A 24,594-nucleotide genomic window follows, 5' to 3' on the forward strand; every position below is an offset into this window, starting at 1 on the left:
AGAGAATGATTTAAGAACTGAACGGTACAGGTGTTATCACTTTCTATAATACATACATACCATTTAAAACAGAATTTTGAAAACCAAAAGCTGTCCTGAATGCAGTAGGATATTTGGAACCTTAAAAGACTGTGTCAGTGAACATTCATTCTGAAAAGGAGAATTTGTATGCATCCTTGAACAGAAATCATTTAGTATACAGACCTGTATTTTTATATTAGGTTTTCTTAAAGAAGGGTATATTAATTTAATATGGAGACTGGCAAAAGACAGACTGCTGGGGAAAAATAAACAAAAAAAGACTGGATGTAATGACATCTACCTCTTCCTTATATGACTTCCTCTTCTTACTAAGACTCTTGATTTCATCAATTGTTGGACAAAACGATTTTCAATTTCTGAACTTTTAACTGGCCATGATGATGAAATCCTAGAGAGATCATTTTTTAAAAAATTGATCTGGTATCAAAACATTCCCAGAATACGTAGGTAGGATGACACCTTAAGATAAAAAATCCCACTTGCCAGATTTACAAGAGTCAAAAGGAAACCCCATCCTTTAAAATCTTACAGGATTCTGGGCTACTATTATTCATGATAAAGTCATCTTTATCCATAATTGAAAAAAAAATTCCGTAATGGTACAGACATTTAAGCAGAAGTAGTAGTCACATAAAATAGACCTCTCTAAGACTTAAGAATATCTAGGATCTCTAAGAATGGCTGGTTTAAGCAACTTCGGTCAACTTACTAGACCCTATGGTTAAACACTTACTTTGTTTATAACTTTAAGCTACTGGCTAGAGTAAGACCTTTAGATTATTCAGATATATTTAATTTTTTTCATTTCTCTAAAAACAGATGAAGGAAAGTTTTTTATATCTCACATATAAAGTTGAGATGTTTGGGTAACAACCATATCACATAATCACATCTGCTTTTGAGACCAGGAACCCTGAGTTCTACTTCCAATGCTGCCATTAATTTCTGTAGGCCAGAATCTCTCTGAATTTCTCTTTTCTCACATATAAAGCTAAGGAGTTTGACAAGTTTTGTTGTTTCAGATTATTAAGTGATGCTGAGAATCTAATAGATCTACTTCACTCTCTTAATCTCTTTTATAAATTAGGCATAAAGTTCATTTCATTTGGAATAAATTATAAGAAACAATAATGGTCATCGCATTAAGCACAACATAATGAATGTACAAGATACACTTCATCATATTCAGAGCAGCACAGGATAATCTTATTCGTAAAGCACTGTAGGTCAATTGTTAAATAAAAGAATCAAATTTTATTTCAATAATAACTAAGGGTGTTTGCCAAGGAAAATGGTGGGGACTGGGATAGACAGCACTGTTAGAGCCAGAAAAAACATTAATCGTTTTTTTAGAGGGGATTGAGCAGAACCAATTGGTAGCAGGGCTATTCATTTGTGTCTATCACCTTGATCTGTTCTGGTTCATATTTTTGGATTTTCCTATATGGTTCTCCATTTCAGCCATTCTTTTCAGTCTTTAGATCCCTAGTTAGAATTCTAGGATTCCTTGACTAATCTGAACCAAGTCCCACGCCACTGTATTTTCATCATCCTCTCAAAGACTGCCAGTTTCCTAAACATGTACTTATATATAAAAATGGCCTCAATAAATATGTATATATAAACTGTACCAATAGCCATGTTCCCAAATACTGGTTTGCAGTCTGGCTTTATCAGGGAGTATCTGGGGGCACTATGAGAAATTTAATTCCTACACCAGAACTCCTAATCTGAATCTCTAGAAGGTAGAACCTTGGACTTTTTTTTTTTTTTAAAAAAAAAACATATTTCCTGTTCAGATGTGAAGGCAGTTTTGGTTATGTCACAGATGGCAATATTGTCTTCCATGATATTGTCCTCTCCTAACATAATCTCCTAAAATAAAAGTAATGAAAAAAAAATTTCATACCCTTTTCCTTTGGAAATGCTTTGTCTAAGAAAAATGACAAATTATCTACTTTTAAAAGAATACACAAACAGATAAATGTTATTAGTAAAATACTGTAAAAGCCTTATCACGGTCTGGATTGTTTTAATTCAAGTGAGCTCATGAGTGTCACTGTACTATTTTCTAAGAAACAACAACAACAAATAGTGAAAATAAGTCCTGGGAAGAAATACTGCAATAATTCACAAATATGGGGTAGTTCTTAAATGATTCTGAGACACCTACTTGTGAAAAGGCAACTTATATTTTACCATATTTCATTGATTCTAAAATTTCTCTGTTTTCACATTTTAACATCTCTGAAATCAGGATATACCATAAAACCGGTAGGATCTCACAACTAATTGGCAGCATTTTTTCCTACTACTAAAAGTAGTAAGAGTAATAGTGTATCCTACAATCAACAGTACCTAAGTTTCAATAAAATACTGTAAAGACTAATTCTTCAGCTGTCATCGAAGACAGTTCCTCTAGGGGCGCCTGGGTGGTGCAGCTGGTTAAGGGTCCAACTCTTAGTCTGGGCTCAAGTCGTGATCTCAAGCCCCGCATTGTTGTATAGAGTCAACTTGAGATTCTCTTTCCCTTCCCTTCAGCCCCTCCCACTCATGCTCTCTCTCTCTTATAAATAAATCTTTAATACAAACAAAACCCAGTTCCTCTAAAAACTCCAGTTAGGAAATAATTTGCTAATCTGGTTTGAATTACACGGTAAAGTAAGGAACACAGTTTCTTAAAAAAAAAAAAAAATCTATAATCATTAATGGAAGGTACTACTCCTCCCTTTTCCACCATGCCCGTCAGCCTTACAATTAATAACTAAAAAGTAAAACCTAACAGAAAACATACTCAAGAGTGTCATATATGCAGTCATTATTTTCTGGGCCTCATTTGTAAACTAAGTAGATGAACTCTAAGGCTCCTTTCAGCTCTTAAAAGTCTACGACTCTATAACCTTAATTATTTAATTATTAATCCTGAGCTCACCACAATTCTCATTTCCTCTTCTCTCCCCAACCCTACTCTGTACTTCAAATTAGAAGGTCATAAAAAATAGTCAATAGGTTTATTTTGTTTGTCAAACTGTTACAGAAAAGGCTTTAAAAAAGCAAAGTAGATCATTGAGGAATAAGATGTTAAAAATCCATCAGTACTTTTGAGAGTTCAGCTGAGAGGATGACCTTAAACTATGTTTTGTTGTAAACCTACTTTTTTTTCTTTTAAAGATTTTATTTACTTATTTGACAGAGAGAGACAGCCAGTGAGAGAGGGAACACAAGCAAGGGGAGTGGGAGAGGAAGAAGCAGGCTCCCAGCAGAGCAGGAAGCCCAAGGCGGGGCTCGATCCAAGGACCCTGGGATCACGCCCTGAGCCGAAGGCAGACGCTTAATGACTGAGCCACCCAGGCGCCCCTAAACCTTCTACATTTTGTTATTAAAATACTATGACTTTATCATAATCACACCAGCTATGAGTACTATTTTTAAAAGAGTACCAATTTGACTCACTCACAAGGCCTATTTTGATGTTCTTATTTTTCTATCCTTTTCACATTGTTATTAAAAAAGAAGAAAAAAGGAAAGACAAGTAAAATTTGTTTAGTATGAGCATTCAGCACCCCTAAGAAGCTTCTCAGTGGTCATAATTCATCTTTAAATCTCTACTGCTTAGCAAAGTGCCTCACACACAAGATTTCTGAAGCAAACTGCTTTTGTGGACTGGTAATATTCAGATACAGATATTAACTAGTGAATCCATCAAATTATAATATTCAGGTTTGACAGAATTAAGCAGAACTCACTAAAAAAAACATTGTTAGTATAATTAAGAAGTCCACAGTTTTACTCTAAAACCTGCTTTAAAAAAGGCCTTATAAACCAAAATGACTGTTTCCTCAAAATTCTAGATGATAAAATAAGTATACAACAAGTACTTAAAGTTTTGTTGGTTCTTAGCCTTGCTTTACTGAGAGAGGGTGGTGGTGAGAAACAGGCAGGGGAAGGAAAATAAGGTTGGGTAGATTTCTTAGCTTACAGCAGATAAGGAAGGTGGACAATTTTTTTTTTTTTAATTTCTAACTCTGGATTAATCTTATAGAGAGTAACTTCATTGCTTTTTTAAAGGCCAGGCATAGCTTTTATAGGAAATAGATGAAATGATCCCAACCCAAGAAGCCAAACATAAAATTGTATGGTCTTCGGATTTGCAGTTCTGCTCTAACAACCGAAATTCATACAGACCTCAATGTACTTTTCACAAAACATCACTCACATCCTTATACAATACCCTACCATTCTGCTTAATTACATAAAGTAAGTTGCTGGCTGCCTGATTATCAGTCATTAAGTATATTAATTATTTATGTAGCCCCAAACTACAAGAGTAAAATAAAAAGAGCACCAGAAAGCAAGCAATGATAATTACTCCAAACAACTAATGCCTCTTTCTGCCTCTGTTGAAAAACTGCTTGAGTTGCTTAAATAATGTATAATCTTTCCTCAACACTAGAAATATATTTGGTATTTTTAAAAACCAGTAACAAAAGAGACACACAATCCCTGCAACTTTCAAATTTCTGAAATGTCAAATAACTTTTCCCACTGGTTTACAGTTTTATAATACTCAGATTTAGACAAATCCATCCTAAAACATACTTTAAAATAAGTATCACTATTTCCTAGTTGTGTCACGGGTTCTTATCTTCTATTAGTATGGAAGGTTGACCGTATCTTAATTTTACCTGACATCAAATTTTACTTGAAGTTGTTTAAAAAAAAAAAAAAAAAAGGAACTAGTAATAATGGGTTATGTATATGATGAATACACAATAAAACCCTGTGATAAAGGGGGCAGTACCTGGCTGATACAGCATGGGACTCTTCTTGGGGTTGTGAGTTCGAGCCCTAAGATGGGCGTAGAGATTACTTAAAAATAAAACCTTAAAAAAAAAAAACCTACAACCTGTGATAAAGCACCCTAGGACAAATGCAAATTTGGTATGTGATTGGCAACTGGTTTCTGTCTTTTGCCCAGGCCTGCGTTCTTAAATGGGAGCACTAATATTATTTTCTGTGGAGGCAAGGAATTAACAGAAGGCAGCCAATCTGGAAAAACAGGAAGTTAGAAGGTAGATACCTGTGTTCCCAATATTCTCCCAGCTCTATCTCCCTGGATTGGGTTGACGATACAAAGCACCATAAATTTCAAGATTCCTGGAATGGCTGCTGTTTTCCCAGTGGTTCCGACCAACTCCAAGATATTTAAGTGGTAAGAAAATACCACAATGAGGCAGTGCTACACAGGGGCATTCTGAGGGATCCAGCAGGAACTCTTACTAGCAGCACCCATTAAACTGCCCAGATTGCTTCACCTTCACAATAACATAACTCTAAATTTTATGCCATGGAATTTTTGGATACCACTTACTATTTTATGTATGATTTTATTGTACTACTTTTCCAAGTTAAGATTTTACATTCATACTTATTATTGGGTATCTCTACATTCCCCTTGTTACTGTGCTCTGGTCTTTTCCCAGCATCTACTTGTCTTCTGAATAGAGAAGAAACTTTTGGGGTTAGTTGTTGATATTTAGAAAATCTATTCTTTTTCAAAGAGAGCCATTCTCATTCAAGACAACCAATACTTTGTGGAACACATTTATAAATTTGGACAGGAATAACAAAAGCATAATATTTACAAATACAAAAACATCCATATATTCCTATACCATATGATGCCATATTTTTTTTTCAAACAGTCATGTGTAAAATGAATTCACTGAACTGTATTACAATTGCCCCAATATTACGTATTTATTCTAGCACTAATTTTTAAGCATAAGCCCAACTTACCCGGACAAGTGCATCATCTATGATATGGTCACGTCTGACTTTGAGTCTCAAATATGGATTCAACTGCTGTCCTTGAACTAAGCTGTAGAGAACAGTGATTCTTCGTTCACTGTACATGCGAATTCTATTGTCATAATATAATCCCAAATTCTTTGTGACCGCATTCAATATAAAGGGACATGTCATGAAAGAGAATTTGTTCTCTGTTTCTACTTTGAAAAAAGTATAATCTTTATCCATTTCTAGAACATCATTCAGTGGTTCATTAATAAACTCTTCAAAAGGGATAAGTGGTTTTCGACAATCCAGGGTTTTAACACCAAGTTCAGTTTCCAGTGGGTCCACTCGAGGACCCTTCTTGTTTCTTCTTTCCTCTCCCAAAAGCTCCTGAAGTGTCAATTCACTGGACTCTGGGATGGGCTCTTCATCATCTTCTTCATTATGATTTGTGTCCACTTCCCCACCCACTACATTTGCATAGTAAACCATTTTCAAGCACTTTGAAGCAGCAACAATAGCATCATCGTCATTCACTAGATTCCGACTGTTAAATTCATTGCTTATGACTTTGTAAGTAATAAGTTGCTGAAATGTTTCCATCATTCTACGAATCTGGTCTGCACTGTATTTAGACCACAGTCTAACCAATTTTCCTTGGGCTGCAAGGGGTAGCTTACTCATTGCTTTGCAAAATAATGGCAAAGCCATTTCCAGATATTCAGGACTGTGGAGATTTCTATTCTCCATTACAATAATGAATAAATTCAGATAATTAGGATCTCGAGAGTACACATTGTGATACGTCAAGTCACATTCCACATTAGGTGACAAATATACAAGTGCATTGAGAAAAGCAGTTTCTATTTTTTCATTAGAGAGTAATCTGATGTAGACCCTTCTAATGGCCTCAATATCCACAGACACATCATCAGGGCCTAATTTTTGTAAGTTGTTATCTCCTTGTGAAGTATCACTTATCCTTGAAGAAGATGCTTCTGAATCTTCTTCCATAGCAGCAGCAGAACATGCAGCTTTCTCCTTTTCATCTTCATCTTTGTCTTCATCCTTTCCTTGAAGAGATTTCAGTTCTTCCTTGGTGTGTTGTTTGACTTTCCGAAAGCTCTGTACCAATGCTTCAGCACTAGAAAAAACTCTTCCAATAACACGGATTAAAGGGGAATAATCCTCTCTCTCTCTACATAATTCAAGAATTTCATATACCGTCTCTTCTGTTAGGTAAGTCACATCTAAAAAATTAGAGAAAAAAGGGAGAATGTTTATTTTTTGTAAGTATGTTTACTTTATCTTAGTTCTAGTGTAAAGTAAAACAGCCATTTTGTACTCAATACCATTTATGACTTACAACTCTTTTAAAACATATCTAATACTTAGATTCAACAAACAAGATATATTTCCTTATTTTGTCAATGAACTATTATTAATAGCAACAACCTCACCCATTCTTTTACTTTCTTTCAATAATATGTAGGTTTTAATGAGCTCAAACTCTTTTCATAATCATAGCGGAAATTAACATGTAGCTTTAATTTATAAATCTGAACCAAGACAATCATGTGCTGACTTGATTCATCACAATACACGTCTTACAACCTCACTTTAGTGCAGAAACACTACAGTTCTGAGAGGTTTCCTTCTTATTTCACTACTCTTCTTGAAAGACTGAGGAAGGCAAGAAAGGTTCCTTCAGCATCTGCTTTGGGAAACAGCCCTTGTCTTACTTTTATATATCTTAAAATTAAACTGGTTCCTTTTGAGTCTTCCCTTTTAGTTTTTTCCAGGGTGGTCATTCTGCGGATGATTGAAAAGAATTACTATACCATTTCTCATAAGATCTGAAGTTGACAAACACTGCCATCTGTAGTCAGGAATCAGGTTGGAATAAAAAGGAAATAGTTATGGAGTAATAAAAAAAATAAGAGTGGTAGAAGGCAACTTATAAGCAGATAAGTGAAACCAAAATCTTTTTCCTCTCCTTTCTGGGCAGATTTGGACCACATCTTCCAGCTTTCCCAGGTTTTTGAGGTTAAGTGCTACTTTCAGGACAAAGCTTTTCCTTCTGGCTAATGGGATGATGTTCCCAGGATGCTCTGGAAGCCATGTGTTGAAGATAACAATGTCACTACAGCAGCATTTCTGAATGATTACGTGAAGCAGAACTCTGCCAACCTAGAATACCATGGCTAGTAGATGAGCCAGAAATAAATTTCCACTTTGTTCAATAAACTAGTGCTCTTTCTGGTATGTACTTAATATTGCAGTCTAATTGATCCTTACTAATATAGAAAGAAGCTTTTCACCTTTCCCCACCTTGCTTCAAAGTCTTTAAAATACCAGTGGACTGTCTAAATTATGCTTAATCCTTCTTGGTCCTTTTCCGGTAATAAAAATTTTATAAGTGACATAAGCTGACTGTTTCTGCAGCTTATTATCATTATTTTTGCAGTCTTTATTACTTAAATCCAAGGGAGTTTTATTTTGTTTTTCTATCACATCCATTCTCCCCCATAAAGAAAGAACCCCCGTAAGAGGCAAAAATGACAGGAGGCAATGAAAGGCCAGACCAAATATCAATTTATTACACATTTTCAGATTTATAGTAATATTAACAAGCTGAAATTCTAATGAAATCACAGAAGGAACAAAGAAAAGAACATTTCAAGGATTTTTGAGATAAAAATCTCTGGAACCAGGGACTACAGCAGTGGTAAAAGAGTCTATAGCAGTCTGCTGGCATTCATTTTACTTCCCTCTCACATCTTTCTCTAAATAGTAGTTTAGACCTCCATTATCACCTTTTAAAATACTTTTATATTTGCCATTATTCCCTTTCAGACGAAAACCAGATAAACAAATGGCTCTAATTCTTTTCACCATCAAAATTTAAATCTATACATATATACCCCTTGAGAGGAATGAAGAGTAAGTTTGGAGGTTATGGAATGCATAAGCATTCCACTCCCAAACGGGAATGCCACTGGATTAAACACATTAGAACAAAAAAGGAAAACTCCACGTGTGCTCTCTCTCTTATGGTTTGCTTACTCACACACAAAAAAAGAATTTTAACATGCTGTTGTCTAAAACTCCAACTTGTCATCTTCTACTCAAATGTTAATTTATTTCACATAGTTTAATCTGAGCTTTCATAACATTTGACTTTTTCATAGAAAGCACTGAATACACTGATCACAAGAAAAACCATGTAAAACATTCCAACTCAAGGAGTAGTAAATCTCAATGCTTGGACAAATCATAGATTCAATACCTCGAATAATAAACTCCCTGGTACTTACCATGATTTTCAATTTTAAAGAAGAAGGAAAAAAAAAAAGAGCATTTTAAAATTAAAATTAGCTTAGCTCTCATGTACTCACTCTCACGATCTATTCTCAAAAGAAAAACAAAAACAAAACCCCACCCTTCATTTTCTCACTTATAATCTGAGATAAGCTAAATAATCACAAAATTTCACCTTACCAAAGCTGAGAAATATACCTCGACAACACTATTTTTCTCTTATGACTTGCATGAATATCAGGTAACTGGGGATAAAATAAACTGTTTTAATATTCAAACAAGAACAAAAATGACTGTATCTCAAATGAAAATACAGAAACAAAAATATTCTGACCTATTAATAAAAAAAGTGAAAATATCGTTTAAACATTAGATAATCGAATTTCACTTTACAAATCAACTATATCACCTGTTCTGACAGCTAAAGGAAGAATGAATGCTCTGGGCAAAGATAATTCAAAAAACTTGAAAGTTCCATGTTACTTATTTGTACATGTGTGTTTTTTTGTGATCCCTAAGGACTATCACACATTTCTGATATTGCTAAGTATTCAAATGTTGGTAGACAGGTTAAGATTAACCAATTACTAAAAGCATATGAAACCATTAATGACCGACCAAAGGACATCATTTTCAACTGACATAAAGACGTCAACATTCAATGCTGGATAGTACCCCAAGAGTTCTGTATCCTGACTTATACTAGTTTAGTTCACATGAATATGCCAACTTAAATTTTCTACTGAGATTATTTCTAACTCCAAATTAGAATTATTATTAACCATCAGTATCTAAAAGGTGATCTTATGAAACTCTGGTCTTCCTCCAACTCTCTAATATATCTGGGCAGACACTGTAGACTGGCTTAACTCCAACAAATCTATTCACCCCTCTTCTCTGACATGCCATCATAACAGAAACTGTAAAAACTAAACACTAGTATTCCAATCCTCATTTGCACCTGGAGGATGACATGTGGCCTAGGTCTGCCAATTACCTAAGTGGAAGTCCACTGATGAACTTCTGGGGGTTTATTTTCCTGATAAATGGGGTCAAACATGATTAACTCATTGTGAGTACAACAAAAGAATCTAATTTTTATTAGTATATAAAATAAGCTAATATCGTCTTCAAATTATCTAAGCAAAAGCTATGCGTGTCTCTACAAATTATAAAATATTGTCCTTCAAATTAAAAAATAAAAAACAATGTTTACTAATATTTCAAGACCATTTTCCATTAGGCAGTACTATACAGGCCAATAAAAGCACCACCAAATTGTGGAAGAAATAAAAATGGAGCACCCCAAATAGTCTCTGCATTCTGAAAAACTATTCAGAGAAATTATTTTACAGGAAAGAGAATAATTGATATATTTTGTCTATTAATTTTATGGAGATTATATTGGTCAAATATAATACACTGTAATACTGACAAAAGTCTTAATCTATCAAGGAAGTGGCAGGGCTGTCAACAAGTATTTAAGCAGAGGATAATTTTAGAGGCACATAGGTAATTCAATCTTCACTGTGACAAATGGACTTATATACATGTACAACATATAAAATTTCTTAATATGGATTTCTACCTCTTTTAATATTTGTTCCATAGTAAAAGACAAGATATGCAAATGATCATTAAATGAACAGCTGTAAAAGTTCAACCACAAAAATACCAAATTTTACCACACCATGAATCTGATCTTTGGTGCCTGCTACCAGACTGTCAATACCCATAGTTTCTTTTATGGGCTTTAACTCTCTAAGAGTTAATCTTTAGATTTGTTCTATTATGACACATAGATATCCTCTGCTTTTCCAAAGTTCCCACTAGGCTACTTCACTTATAGTAAGAAAGTTAAAAAGCAAAAAAGCATTTAGTGTTTGTTTTACTTCAAGCCATTATAGAGGCAACATATACTCTGAGGACCAAGAGTGGCACTAAGAATCTCCTTCCCCAGGAATTACACTCAGCATCTCAGCCTCAAGTCACCATAGCTTTAAACAGTGTCTGGGGGCGTCCGTGTTTATCTTAATTCATTTTGTACATCCATTAGCAAGATGTGTCCTAAGGTATCAGAAAAGGCTAAGAGAGGCTATTTTGTGAATAAGGGAACCTCAAAATGTTTTCCATATAAATTAATGGTAATTGCTTCTTCACTGTGTATGCCATTTTGTCTCACGAAAGTTTCACAGGAATGCTCTACTTTCAGATAGTGGGGGAAACTGTGCAGACATCATCTGCTAAACATCAGTAATCTCTTCCTGAAAAGTGTTAAACTACTACCTGGGAGCTTATTTTTCATTATTTTAATCAGAAAAAATTATAACACCTTCTTACAAGACAACAAAAAAACCCTTATTTCCTAAAATGTAGCCAAGAGTAAATAACTATTTTAAGTAACTAGCTTAAGACACAAAACACTGCTTCCTAAATCATCAAATCATAAACTTAGTAACAAAAAGTTGTTTTTCATACATAACATGACCTATCCTAAGGGACAGCAACACTCTAGACCCAGATATCCTTTGTTGACATGCTGTTCAGAATGCCTTCAAGTGATTCTGACATTGTACTAATTCCATATAAAACGTACCAATACTTTCTCTACATAGTATTTTGTTTAAAATGCTGAACTGAGTTTTTCGGACATAAATTAGTTCAAAGAACATTATAATTAGAGATAAAAACATTCACAATGTTTATCAAGAAAAAGAGATGCTCAACTAAGAAAATGTTAAATGAAGAGACATTCCTGTATGGTATATCTTGTGTATTTTGTCATGTATGTATATTCCTGAAAATACACTTCATCTACAAAATTCTACACTTAAGAAAATTTTTATGCAAAAACAGTTTGGGGCAGACTATCCAATACATACAGAATTTTGTAACGAGAACCAACAAATATAATTAACAATCCAAAGTACTAGTGTAGTTAATGCATTTGTAATTCCTAGTAGAAAAATACTACAGTAAATAGAAAGTTACAGAAAAAAGGGAGCAGGAGGAGAGAGTAGCATATTGTAAGAAAGTATAAGGAACTGCTAAATTACACAGACTTGAGCAAAAATAGGAAAGAAACACTGGGAATAACCACTAAATAAGCACCTATGATGAAGCACATAGACAAAAAGATGTGTCCATCCACCCTGTACTATAATCCCCTACAGCTGGCTGCATTCAACTGCACCAGCACATTCTACATTTAGTAACCCTTACTCTGTGATGCACACCTGCTGGAGAAATGTGTGTAATGGAATCGATAGAACTTCCCCATTACACATACTGACAACACTCACCTACTTATCCATAGCGTGTGAGCTAAATCATGTAATGGAACCACACATTTTGAAGCTGTGTAAAGTCGTTATCAAGTTATGAAAACACCTTTACTGTGAGGTTAGAGTAAAAGATAAAACACAATTCCATGTCACCAATTAAATTAAATCTGCATTTAAATCATGCTACTATAAAAAGCTTCCTCTTTTAAAATAGAATTACCTTTGGTAGGGCTGAGCCCTGTCAGTGATTCAGAAATTCAATACCTTGTTACTAACTGATTATCTTCACTGATTATCTTCACTGAGGAAAAGAAAGCTTGGATTTGAAGATTTTAAAAAATATATATATTAAACAATTTTGGAATACAGGATCATTTAGAAAACAAGGGCTTAGGTGAAGACTGCCATTGGTAGGTGATGATGATTCTTGGCAGCATGAGTGTGCCAAATGCCTAGAAGAATCTGAGCAGGATATGGGAAGCATATTAGAAGGAAAAACTGAATTATTTCTCAAGTAACGGCTACAAAATTTTGCTTTGCTCTCAGAAATGGAAATGACTGACAACACTTCTTTCTGCTTCCTTCACCTCATAGTACTAAGGTTCTACAACTCATTCCACATATTAAGTCCAGCTACTTGATAATTAGATTTTGTGGTCTAGTTTAGGAGATTAGCACTTAATATGTTCAAAACTTCCAATCAATCCATTAAAAAAGGAACTTCTGGAATATAATCTGCTTCTAATTAGGGACCATGAGAAAACTAAAATGTTGTTAAATCATTAGTTCAATTATTAGTTTTGTCCTTTACCACAATCAATCGATAAATAAATACCACTACACTATACTATCATGTCCTAATGCCACACAATTAGACAAAACAAACAAAAACCTCACACATTTTATTTAAATCTCCAATCTGGTTTTCAGTCAAAAATTATCAATTAAAAATAGAACATCTTACCTCTAAAATCATCTCTTGCTCCTTGTCCTTCCTTCTTGTTCATTTTTATGTCAGAGCAGGAGTTGTTAGGGGCACCTTTCGAGTTTTCAAGGTAAGCTGAGCTTGCTCCTTTCTTGGAGGGATGAGGATCACAGAGTTTTGCATTAATCTTATAAAGCTCGAGGGCTTTAATAGCTGCTGCATTGTTATCCATACGAAGAAAAGTTGGACAGGAAGCACAAAACTCATTCGTGCAGGCCTCATTTCCACAGCCCTCAGTTAACTGGTGGTAGTAGCGTTCTATTAGATGCTTTGCAGCTGCTCGCTTCCTGTAGCAAACATTCAAACAATAAGCACAGTGATTAAGATTAGTATAGCTCTCATGTAAAAAGCTTAACCATATCTTAAGGCAAGTTAGTCAAGCAATAAAGTAATAAATGCATATTAAGATGAGGTGCAGAAAATGGAGATCCACTGTTTATACAAAATTTATAACTAGTAGAATGTTTGATAAAATACTGCCTAAGATACTATGAAAAGAACAGCAATGAAAATATGTTTCTCTTTGGTTTAAAAAAAGGGAGAAAAAAACTCGTTTGATGGTATATATGCTTAAATTATTTAGCACAACAGATGAAAATCACAAGGTTTATGGCTAAGAGTTTTAGCATTTTATCATTTTAAAAAACTAACATTAAGAAAATGAGAGTCTAGTTAAAAGTATCAATCCAACTTCCCTTTATGTAATTACTATTTTGTTTTAATAGTTTGTAAATACTTGATTTATAGTTAACACGGAACTTCTACCTGGAAAGAAAGTTTTTCTCCAATTATCTACCATATGAGAGATTTAAAAATAAACTTATAAATGAAATATCCAAAGCTGTGTTACACTGCAAGAAAATGATTCTGAGCATACAATCTTGAACCCAAAACATGTCACTGAACTTGCTCATTAACCCCATGTCATAAGAACATGGAATATTCAAGTTCCCTTAGGGCAAAATCTTACGTTTCACTATGTTCACTGTGAACCTAAAATATGTAGATTCATGTTCTTAACTGGCTGGTCCAGCAGAGCTTCCAAAGATACTGAAGAGATTATTTCATCAAGCAAGAGATGGGCTACAATACCTATATCTATGGTTTATTCAAATCTATGCTTCTACTGTCTGATGATGTGAGATTGCCAGAATTTAAAGAAAGTAGTCTACTGGATCCAAAGAAACGTAATTCATAGCTTTTCCTTTTGGTCTCAAAGTCACATGCATGGGAATAAAAACTACAAAGAGTCAAAACTATTAAAAAAATTTATCTCTCAAAATGTTCCTACAATTATTTTACTAACACATAAGACTAAATGGCAATAAAGTTCACATCTTGTTAATTGCGAGATATATTTTGTTAATCATGAGAAACTGAACAAGAAGGCAAATGAGTAAATAAGGCACATATTAATTAAGTCCAATTTTGGCTCAAAAGTAGAACTTTGTCTCTAAACTATCAAGGTAAGTGACAAAAACTAGCACAATTAACCCTTGAACAATGCTGGCATTGGGGTGCCACCCCCTTGCACAGTTGAAAATCTGCATGTATAACCTTAGATTCCCCTATAACTTAACTACAAATAGTCTACCATTGACCAGAAGCCTTACCAATAACATAAAAAGGCAATTAATACGTATTTCATGGTATATGTATTATATACTATATTCTTAAAGTTAGAGAAAAGAGAAGTATTTATAAAATCTTAAGGAAGACAAAATATATTTACAGTACTATACTGGATTTACCAGTACTTAAGTTTGTTTTTTCTATTTAAAAAAACCCACATGTAAGTGGACCTGCACAGTTCAAACCTACGTTGTTCAAGGGTCAACTGTAATTCAAAAACATTCAATTTACCTTGATGCTTCTATTTTTCAAATGTTCCATGCAAATCCATGCATGCAAAGAAAAAAAAAAACCCCTACAAAACACACCTAAAAACTGCACAGGCATCACTTAATAGTTATTTTATTACATGTAGCTACAAATAATCCAACTTTTGAAAATTAGATTATTATTCCAGATATATCACTGTGCAAAATATTAAAGTGACAACATGTAAAGAAAAAGAAATATAGAATCCAGAAGATTTATACCATATGTTGCTATCCTTTACTAAAGAATGGGAGATTAATAATACCACCCTCTCCCGAAATACAGTAGCTTTCCCTAAAGAATATGTAAATGGAATGTATTTCTACTCTGTAGGAAAATTATGAACATATATCAAAGTCTTAAAAATTAACAGAGAATGAATCATATAAATCAGAGATCAAGTGAAAATAATTGGACAATTTTGTAAAAATACATTGTTTCTACAATACACTGAAATCTGGAAAAAATGACATGCCCAACAATAGGGATTACTTAAATGAACTAATAACCATTCAGAGACTGGAATAAATGAACACTACCAACATATGAATCTGGCAAGGAACAGTCTTCCTCATTCATCACTAATTGATAAAAAATCAGTTACGAAGTTGTAAGATGAGGTCACGTTTATTTCAAAGTGTTAACATTTTCTCTAACTGATGCGACTGAATGGATTTTTTAAAAATTCTTCCTTGTTTTTGCTTCTAATTTATTTTTTCTATAATAAACATGCTACTTGTGTATTAAAAACAAATAAATATGGAGAAAATGTATTAACATTTTGATTTGAATAGCCTCAAGGCTTATTAAATTATCCATATGACTTTTTAATAATTATCAAAATTCAAAATACTAAACACTAGTTATTTTCTTAATGTCAAGTTTTGTCAAAACCCAGTCATATTAAATACTGCTTCTGTATGTAATGCATAAAGGAGTATGAACAGTAAAAATAGGACAAGACTGAGAAATTAGCAGATCTGCATTAAGTGACATCTCCTTCTGCCTCTAATAACCTGTACGATCCTAAGTAAGTAATTCTCTGAGCCTCAGTTTTCCCATCTTTCAGTTCTAAACTTTAGGTTAGTCTATGTAATAGGCAAACACTGTACTAGTGTTTGATGAGTGGTAACATACTAGGCACTCTGGCAGAGGTTATCTCATTTGAATCCCATGATGAGGATTATCTTCAGTTCACACAGCTAAAAGAGAACTGAAAGAGTAAAATCACGTACTCAAGATCACATAAAGGAAAATGCAGAATCAGGACAAGAACAAGAGTTAGGGGTCTTCTGGCTCTGGAGTCTAAGTTATTTCCACTATACTGTCGCACAGAAAGTGATTCATTTCAAAATAATTCTTAACAATAGTACTAAAACTCCTACAGAAAAAAGTCCCATAAATAATATGTAACTGAAAAAAAGCAAAAACCCTGAAAAATCAAAATTTGTATCTCGTATTTATGCGAATCTATTATCTCACAAGTACACCAAGTTTTTTGAGGAAGAGATACCACCATATTCTGTAAAGTTAATGTATCTGTAATTTCTTGAGAACCTATATGTTATGTTCCCACTTTAGAAGGTTATAAACGCTACCAGCTAAAAGCTTGCACTCTGAAGCCAGACTCCCCAGGTTCACATGTTGGCTCTGCCACTTTTAACTATGTGACCTTGAATGAGTTACTTAACATTTCTGTGTCTCAGATTCCTCATTATTAAAGTGATGGTATACATAACAATTATCATGGCTGTGAGAGAATTAAATGAGTTAATATATATAAAATAGTTAGAACACTGCCTGGCACCTAGTAAGCACCATGTGTTAGCTGCTATTACCGTTACGATTATTACTAAGATCCTCATAAGTCTATGAGTATATAAACCATCATTCTGCTGATGCTCAATTACATAATAAGTCACACATCTAATAAAAGATTTGAGCCCAGGCTTAACTCAAAACTTGAGTTTTTAATACCACTAAGGGGAGATTTAATACCAGACAGAGGAAAGTAGGCCCCTCTATTTAGTCTGCTTCTCTGCCCAAGACCTAGAAATAGCAGCTACACAGATGAGACAGGACTGAAAGGAGGCCATGCCAGAACCTCCATGTTATCAGGGGAATCAACCATATTAAACATTTTTCTTCTTTACTCACACCAATGATAACCTGAATTATCTGTACAATTCTGTATCCCCACCTATTTTAGAGCATATAAAAGGCCTCTATGTTGGGAATGTGTACATGAATAATGACATTTAAATAAATAAGTTGTGCAGGGTTAATCCCTATACAGAAGTCACCATATCTTAGCTTGTGGGCCAAATCTAGCCTGCCACTTGGTTTTTGTAGCCCCCAAGATAAAAATGGTTTTCACAATTTTAAATGTTTGACAAGTCAGAAAAAAAATATTTTGTGAAGTGCAGAAATTATACGGGAATCAAATTTCAGTGACCAAAAGTCTTATTAAAACATAAGAAGATTACTAATTTAATTATTATCTATGCCTGTTTTCACACTACAACAGCAGAGTTGAGTAGTTTTAAGAGACTGTACGGCTTGCAAATCCTAAAATAAATACCACCTGGCCCTTTACAGAAAAAATTTCCCAACTCTTAATTTAGAGTCTTGTTCTTTGCTCTCCAGTGACATTTCCATCTAAGCACATGGCCTGCTCACTCTTTCTCCTCAGCAAATCAATGCAGCAAATGTGTACTTTTCCGTAACTATGATTAAAGGAGAAAGAAAGAAAAAGGAGGAGGACGAGAGAGAGAGAGAAAAAAGAAAACGAATAAATGACATAGAAAAAAGGAAAGAAATGAAGAGAGACTCCTTCCTTAACCAGATCCCCTTAGGGACACCTTATCTGCCACTCATTATCAAAACTACAAGAAGAGGAGCTATGGCTTACTTCCTTTTTAAAAAAGTTTTTATTTAAATTCCAGTTAGTTAACATACAGTGTATATTAGTTTCAGGTGTACAATATGATTCAACACTTCCACACAACATTCAGTGCTCATCACAAGTACATTCTTTAATCTCTATCACCTATTTAACCCATCTCCCCAGCCATCTCCTCTCTGGTAACCATCAGTTTGTTCTCTATAGTTAACAGTCTGTTTCTTGGTTTTTTGCTCTTTATCCCCTCATGTTCCTTGGTTTTGTTTCTTAAATTCCACATGAGTGAAATTATATGGTATTTGTCTTTCTCTAACTTATTTCACTTAGCGTAATACTCTCTAGCTCCATTCATCATGCTGCAAACAGCAAGATTTTATTGTTTTTATGGCTGAACAACATTCCATTGTGTATATATACCACATCTTCCTTAACCGTTCATCAGTCGATGGACACTAAGGCTGTTTTCATAATCTGGCTTTTGTAGATAATGCTGCTTTAAACATTGAGGTGCATGTATCCCTCTGAATTAGTATTTTTGTATTCTTTGAGTAAATACCTAGCAGTACAACTGAAACTACAAAAATCCTAGAGAAGAACGCACACAGTAACCTCTTTGACATTGGTCATAGCAACTTCTTTCTAGTTATGTCTCCTGAGGCAAGGGAAACAAAAGCAAAAATGAACTACTGGGACTTCATCAAGATAAAAAACTTCTGCACAACAAAGGAAACAATCAACAAAACTAAAAGGCAATCCATGAATGGGAGAAGATATTTGCAAATGACATATCTGACAAAGGGTCAGTATGCAAAATATCTAAAGAACTTATAAAATACCCCAAAAAAATCCAATTTGAAAATGGGCAGAAGACATGCACAGGTATTTTTCCAAAGAAGATATACAAATGGCCAACAGACACATGAAAAGATGCTCAATATCACTCATCATCAGGGCAGTACAAATCAAAACTACAATAAGGTATCACACCTCACATGTGTCAGAATGGCTAAAATCAACAACACAAAGAACAACAGCTACTGGTGAGGATGTGGAGAAAAAGAAACCCTCTTGCACTGTTGGTGGGAATGCAAACTGGTGCAGCCACTGTGGAAAACAATATTGAGGTTCCTCAAAAAGTTAAAAATATGGCTTACTTCCTATAATTTCCTTACATTTCATGGACTTTTCTTATTGAGTCAATAATGATGGAGGGCAAGTGAGATCTTCTAGTGAGAAAGCTCTCAAAGTAGACAACTGCATTTAAAACAGACAACACCTTCTACTTATTTTATTTCTAAGGCTCAATTAGTGAGACAGTTCTACAAATGAATTACATGTGGTGGGCCAAAGTTACTCTAGAAAAATTGACAGAAATCTTTAAAAAATAGTTTCACCTGAGGGGGAAGGGCACTGAGGTCAGCAATTTGCAATGCACGAGGAAAAAGAAAAAGATGGAAAGATGGACAAAAGGATATGTGATAAAACAAGGTAAATAAAAAATTAAAATAAAAAAATTAAAAATTTAAAATTAAATCTATTAAAATCTAGATAAGCATATTGTGTCAATTGCAAAAATCTTTCAACTTTGCTGCATGTTTGTTAAGTTTTCAAAATAAAACACTGGGGGAGAGGCGCGTGGGTGGCTCAGTCATTGAGCTTCTGCCTTCATCAGGGCGTGATCCCAGGGTCCTGGGATCAAGCCCCACATCAGGCTCCCTGCTCCACTGGGAAGCCTGCTTCTTCCTCTCCCACTCCCCCTGCTTGTGTTCCCTTTCTCGCTGGCTGTCTCTCTCTCTCTGTCAAATAAATAAATAAAATCTTTTTTTAAAAAAAACAAAAACACTGAGGGAAAATACTGTCACCATACTATAACTTTTTAGAGTGGTCAACTGGCAGAAGAAATGGTTTCAGCCATTAGTAGCTGAAAAAGGAAAACCAACATGTCATCAATGGCACCATTACTGTGTTTTCTGACTTTAACTCTAGTTTTTGAATCAATCCAGTATTTAACAAACAAACAAAACCCCACCTACAATAATGATAAAAATAAAAGTTATGACTGTAACTATGCATAGCAGCTTAACTTACTCATTATGGAGAAAAATACTAGGAAAGTATGTTTAATATTCCTGGGTCAATGGCAAGCCGCTGGGGTTAGAACCACTGAAATGGCTGCCAACAATATAGAAGATGAAAGTTGAAAAAAGATCTTAAAACTTAACAGGTAGCTGGAAAATAAATAATGAATACAGGAACGAAGAAGATGAAGCCACAAAAATTGCTACTGTCTGAAAAGTGAAGATGTGTTAGTGAATAATGAGCAAAGAAGATTGAAATCAGAATTAAAAACAATGATAGAAAATAGAAGAAATCGTAACTGTGACATGCAACATTAAAAACTAATGGTAGATAAAGTACAGGATAATTAAAGGAGATAAAAAGGCAAAGATCAAAAAAATGTCAATGTAAGCAGAGTGACTTTAATTGAATATGAAGTTAAATAAAGATGTGACGAGTTAAGAAGCCAGAGAAAAAGGCTTGTATGTCTATAAAGCTAGTAACCACTTACTCAGTGGTTTCCCAAAGTAAGTACATCTCTTTGTTCCTTCCGGGATGTTGCCTTTGTAAACATTCCACCCCCTCCCTCAAAGTTGCATTTAACATAAAAATTTTGGAAAGTGAACAATGGCATCCTAGATATATTACACCTCTTAGAAATGGATGACATAAGACATCTATGACAGTTATGGGAGGTTTAAAGTTGGTTCTGTTACAATGGAATTACATGAAATATTAGATTATTTCAAGACTGAATCTATTATTTTGAAGTCATTACTACCATATCCAACCAATAAGCCATTAACTAAAGAGTAAGACACAATTTTCAGGGAAAAATTCTAATTATAATTCAGTATTTTTACTATAATAAACACATTTAACATAATAATAATCCCTAAGCATTACTTCATTGAGGTTTATCATCTCAATGCCCAGAGTGCCTGTTACACATTAAACATGAAGTAAAATTGTACAACTAAATATTTATATAAAATTATTCAACTTTACCATTTTTGTTTTTTAAAAAGTGTCACATTTTACAATGAAGTTATAATGAACAAAAAAACTATATCCATCTACTTCCCTCCAATAAGATCCTAAAAGGAGAGAAACACAAAATATTTGTTGGCATTAGAGAAGTACATCTATCAACTCTCTGTGATAATCATGAAATACAGGGTTCGATTTTTTTTTTCTGATTCAATCAAAACAGAAAATTTATTCCTTGGTTAATTATATACTTGAGAATCTACCACTGACCAGCAATATGTTATGAATTCTGTGATAAAGAATTAAAAAACGATTATTTTCCATTATAAATATTTGGATCACTCTTAAAAAATCTTTTTTAGGGGTTTAGGGAGCTGAGTAAACCTTGGAGTGATCAGAAAACATAACAGCTTTTATAGATACTATTTGGGAAACAGGTAGAGTTCTTTCAGTGTTATAATGAGAAAATCCTTAAAACAGATCTTTGAATTTGTACTAAGGATTAGTTACTGTACATCAAAGTTAGCTCTGTATAGATGATAAATGAATCGTCTGGCATTTTCTCCAACTGAACTGGAGAAATATCTGAACAAAGATAAAAAGCCAACCAAGGAGCGATGTCAGCAACGGAGGAAAAAGAGGCCCCAGAACTTATTCCCTCACAGAAACACTAACTTATACATGGTCTAAAAATCCGTTATGAGACCTCTAGAACTACCAGTTAGAAAGTTGCAGTACCCGACGCAAGCTCAAAGCCAAAAACAGCCAGAAATGTGTTAAGAACAGCTGTTTCATTTCAACTGCTTCAATCTCTCCCCAAACTGGCACAGTTAATTATCATGATGAAAAGCCCAACCAGGGGCGCCTGGGTGGCACAGCGGTTACGCGTCTGCCTTCGGCTCAGGGCGTGATCCCGGCGTCAGGCTCCTCCTCTATGAGCCTGCTTCTTCCTCTCCCACTCCCCTTGCTTGTGTTCCTTCTCTCTCTGGCTGTCTCTATCTCTGTCAAATAAATAAAAAATCTTTAAAAAAAAAAAAAAAAAAAGAAAAGCCCAACCAGCAGCTTTACCCACTGCAATTATGTCCAACATTCCTGTTTTTGGGGGCTTAAGGGAGCTGCGGAAGGGGACTAGTTTCTGTCTGGCCTGACTTGGAGCACTATAAGCTCTTGAAAAAGAAGTCAACAAACTGCTTCAATTGGGAAACTACAAGCATAAGCCCAAAGAAGATACACTCTAATAAAAGGTTTTAGAGATACCAAAAATCTCCAGTGAAGGTCTGCCCCTCTATGAAGCCAGTTCATTGAGACTGGAGGAGGTGGCTGTTTTTTTAAAAGCAAAATCCACACCAAAAAATTCAAAGGCATATTAACACACACACACACACACACACACACACACACACACACACACACACAGAGGGAAATCACAGTCCAATTCCAATCAGAGGACAAAATAAAGCTCTACAAATGACCTTAAAGAAGCAGAGATCTGGGGCACCTGGGCGGCTCAACTGGTTAAGCATATACCTTTGGCTCAGGTCAGGGTGCTAGGATCAGCCCCTATTGGGCTCCCTGCTCAGTGGGAAGTCTGCTTCTCCCTCTGTCCCTCAACTGCTTGTGTGCTCTCTCTCTCCTTCTCAAAAAAAAAAAAAAAAAAAAAAAAAAAAAAAGATGAGATCTATGAATTACCTGACAAGAATGCAACATAATTGCCTTAAGGAAATCCAATTTGCTACAAGAGAACATAGGAGACAACTAGATGAAATCACCATGCATGAACAAAGTAAGACTATCAACACAAAAAGAGAACAGAAAACAAGAACCAAACAAAAATTCTAGAGGCAAAGGATAAAATAAGTGAATTGAAAATTCACAAGACGATCAACGGCAGACTTAATCAAACAGAAGAAAGAAAATAAACTCAAAGGCAGGCCACTTGAAATTACTGAGTCAGAGGAAATTTAAAAAAATGAGAAAAGCAAAGAAAGCCTAAGACACCTATAGGATACCACCAAGCTGACCAATATATGCAGTAGGAGAATCCAGAAGAGAGAATGTGGCAGACAGCTCACTGGAAAAAGTAATGGTCAAACACAAAATGTGAGGAAGGAAATGGACACCTAATTTTAAAAGGTTTGAAGGGCTCCAACTATAATGAACCCAAACAGGTGGATACTAAAACACACTATAATTACTATCAAAAGACAATGACAGAGGGAATCTTGAAAGCAGCAAAAGAAAAATGTCAGATATAAGGCAGCTAGCATTAAACCATCAGCAGATTTCTCAGCAGAAACCTTGCACAAAGATCAGAAAGAAGTGGGACAATACATGCAGAGCGCTGAAAAAAATAACTACCAACCAAAAGTACTATATCTGGCAAAACTGACCTTCAAAAATGAAGAAGAAATAAGGACCTCCAAGTATAAACAAAAAGCTGACAGTTTATCACTACTAGACCTGCCTTACAAAAAATGCAAAAGGAAGTCCTTCAACTTAAAAAAAAAAAGGGACTGTAAACAATACAAAATCATGCAAAAGTATAAAGATGTTTGGTAAAGGCAAATATATAGACAAATACAGAATCCTGTAATACTGTAATGGTGGTGAGTAAATAAATTCAGGTAGATCTGAAAGATGAAAACGTTTTTTAGAACTATAAATATATGGTGAATGACACTAAACATAAAAAGATGTAATTTGTGTCATCAATAACAAAAGGGGGAATAGATGTAAAGGAGCAGAGTTTTTGCATGCAACTGAAATTGCTCTCAGTTTCAAACAGATTACAATTGTAAGATGTCTTGCGTAATCTTCATGGTAAACAGAAAGAAAATGCTTATATAAAATAAACAAAATTAAGTGAGACAGGAATCAAAGTATGTCACCACAAAAAACATCAATGAAACATAAAGGAAGACCTCACAGGCAGGAAGAAAAACACAACTACAAGACATATGAAAAACAAAAAAAATGGCAATAATTAATCTTCCCCATCAGTAATTACTTTAAATGTAAGTGGATTAAACTCCCCAGTAAAAAAAGACAGAGTGGCTGAATGGATTTACAAAAAGGAAAGAAACAGCTATATGCTACCTGTAAGAGACTCACATTAGATAAAGGATATACAGACAGAAAAATGAAAGGATTGAGAAAGAGATCCTATGCAAATAATCACCAAAGAAGAGAAGGAATGGTCTCATACATATATACCAAATACATATATGAGACACACATATTAGAAAAAAAGACTTTCAAGTCAAAAACTGTGAGAAACAAGTAACACATTATATAATAATAAAAGGGTTAAGTCATCAGAAATATATTACAATTAT

General features: G+C 34.4%; 1 protein-coding gene across 7 annotated transcripts in view; it reads right to left on the reverse strand.

Annotated features, from left to right (window-relative positions):
- UBE3A (ubiquitin protein ligase E3A) overlaps positions 1 to 24,594 on the reverse strand; it is a 95,843-nt gene that overhangs the window by 24,752 nt on the left and 46,497 nt on the right. For all 7 annotated transcript variants that reach the window (XM_011216926.3, XM_034667981.1, XM_019793022.2 and 4 more), the window contains 2 exons: positions 13,408 to 13,715; positions 5,842 to 7,088 (listed from right to left, as the gene is read on the reverse strand). In XM_011216926.3, the coding sequence (XP_011215228.1) occupies positions 5,842 to 7,088; positions 13,408 to 13,715 (1,555 nt within the window). The remainder of the gene's footprint in view (positions 1 to 5,841; positions 7,089 to 13,407; positions 13,716 to 24,594) is intronic.

The sequence above is a fragment of the Ailuropoda melanoleuca genome, chromosome 9 (genome assembly GCF_002007445.2).
Source record: "Ailuropoda melanoleuca isolate Jingjing chromosome 9, ASM200744v2, whole genome shotgun sequence".
In the NCBI taxonomy this organism is placed as follows: Eukaryota; Metazoa; Chordata; class Mammalia; order Carnivora; family Ursidae; genus Ailuropoda; species Ailuropoda melanoleuca.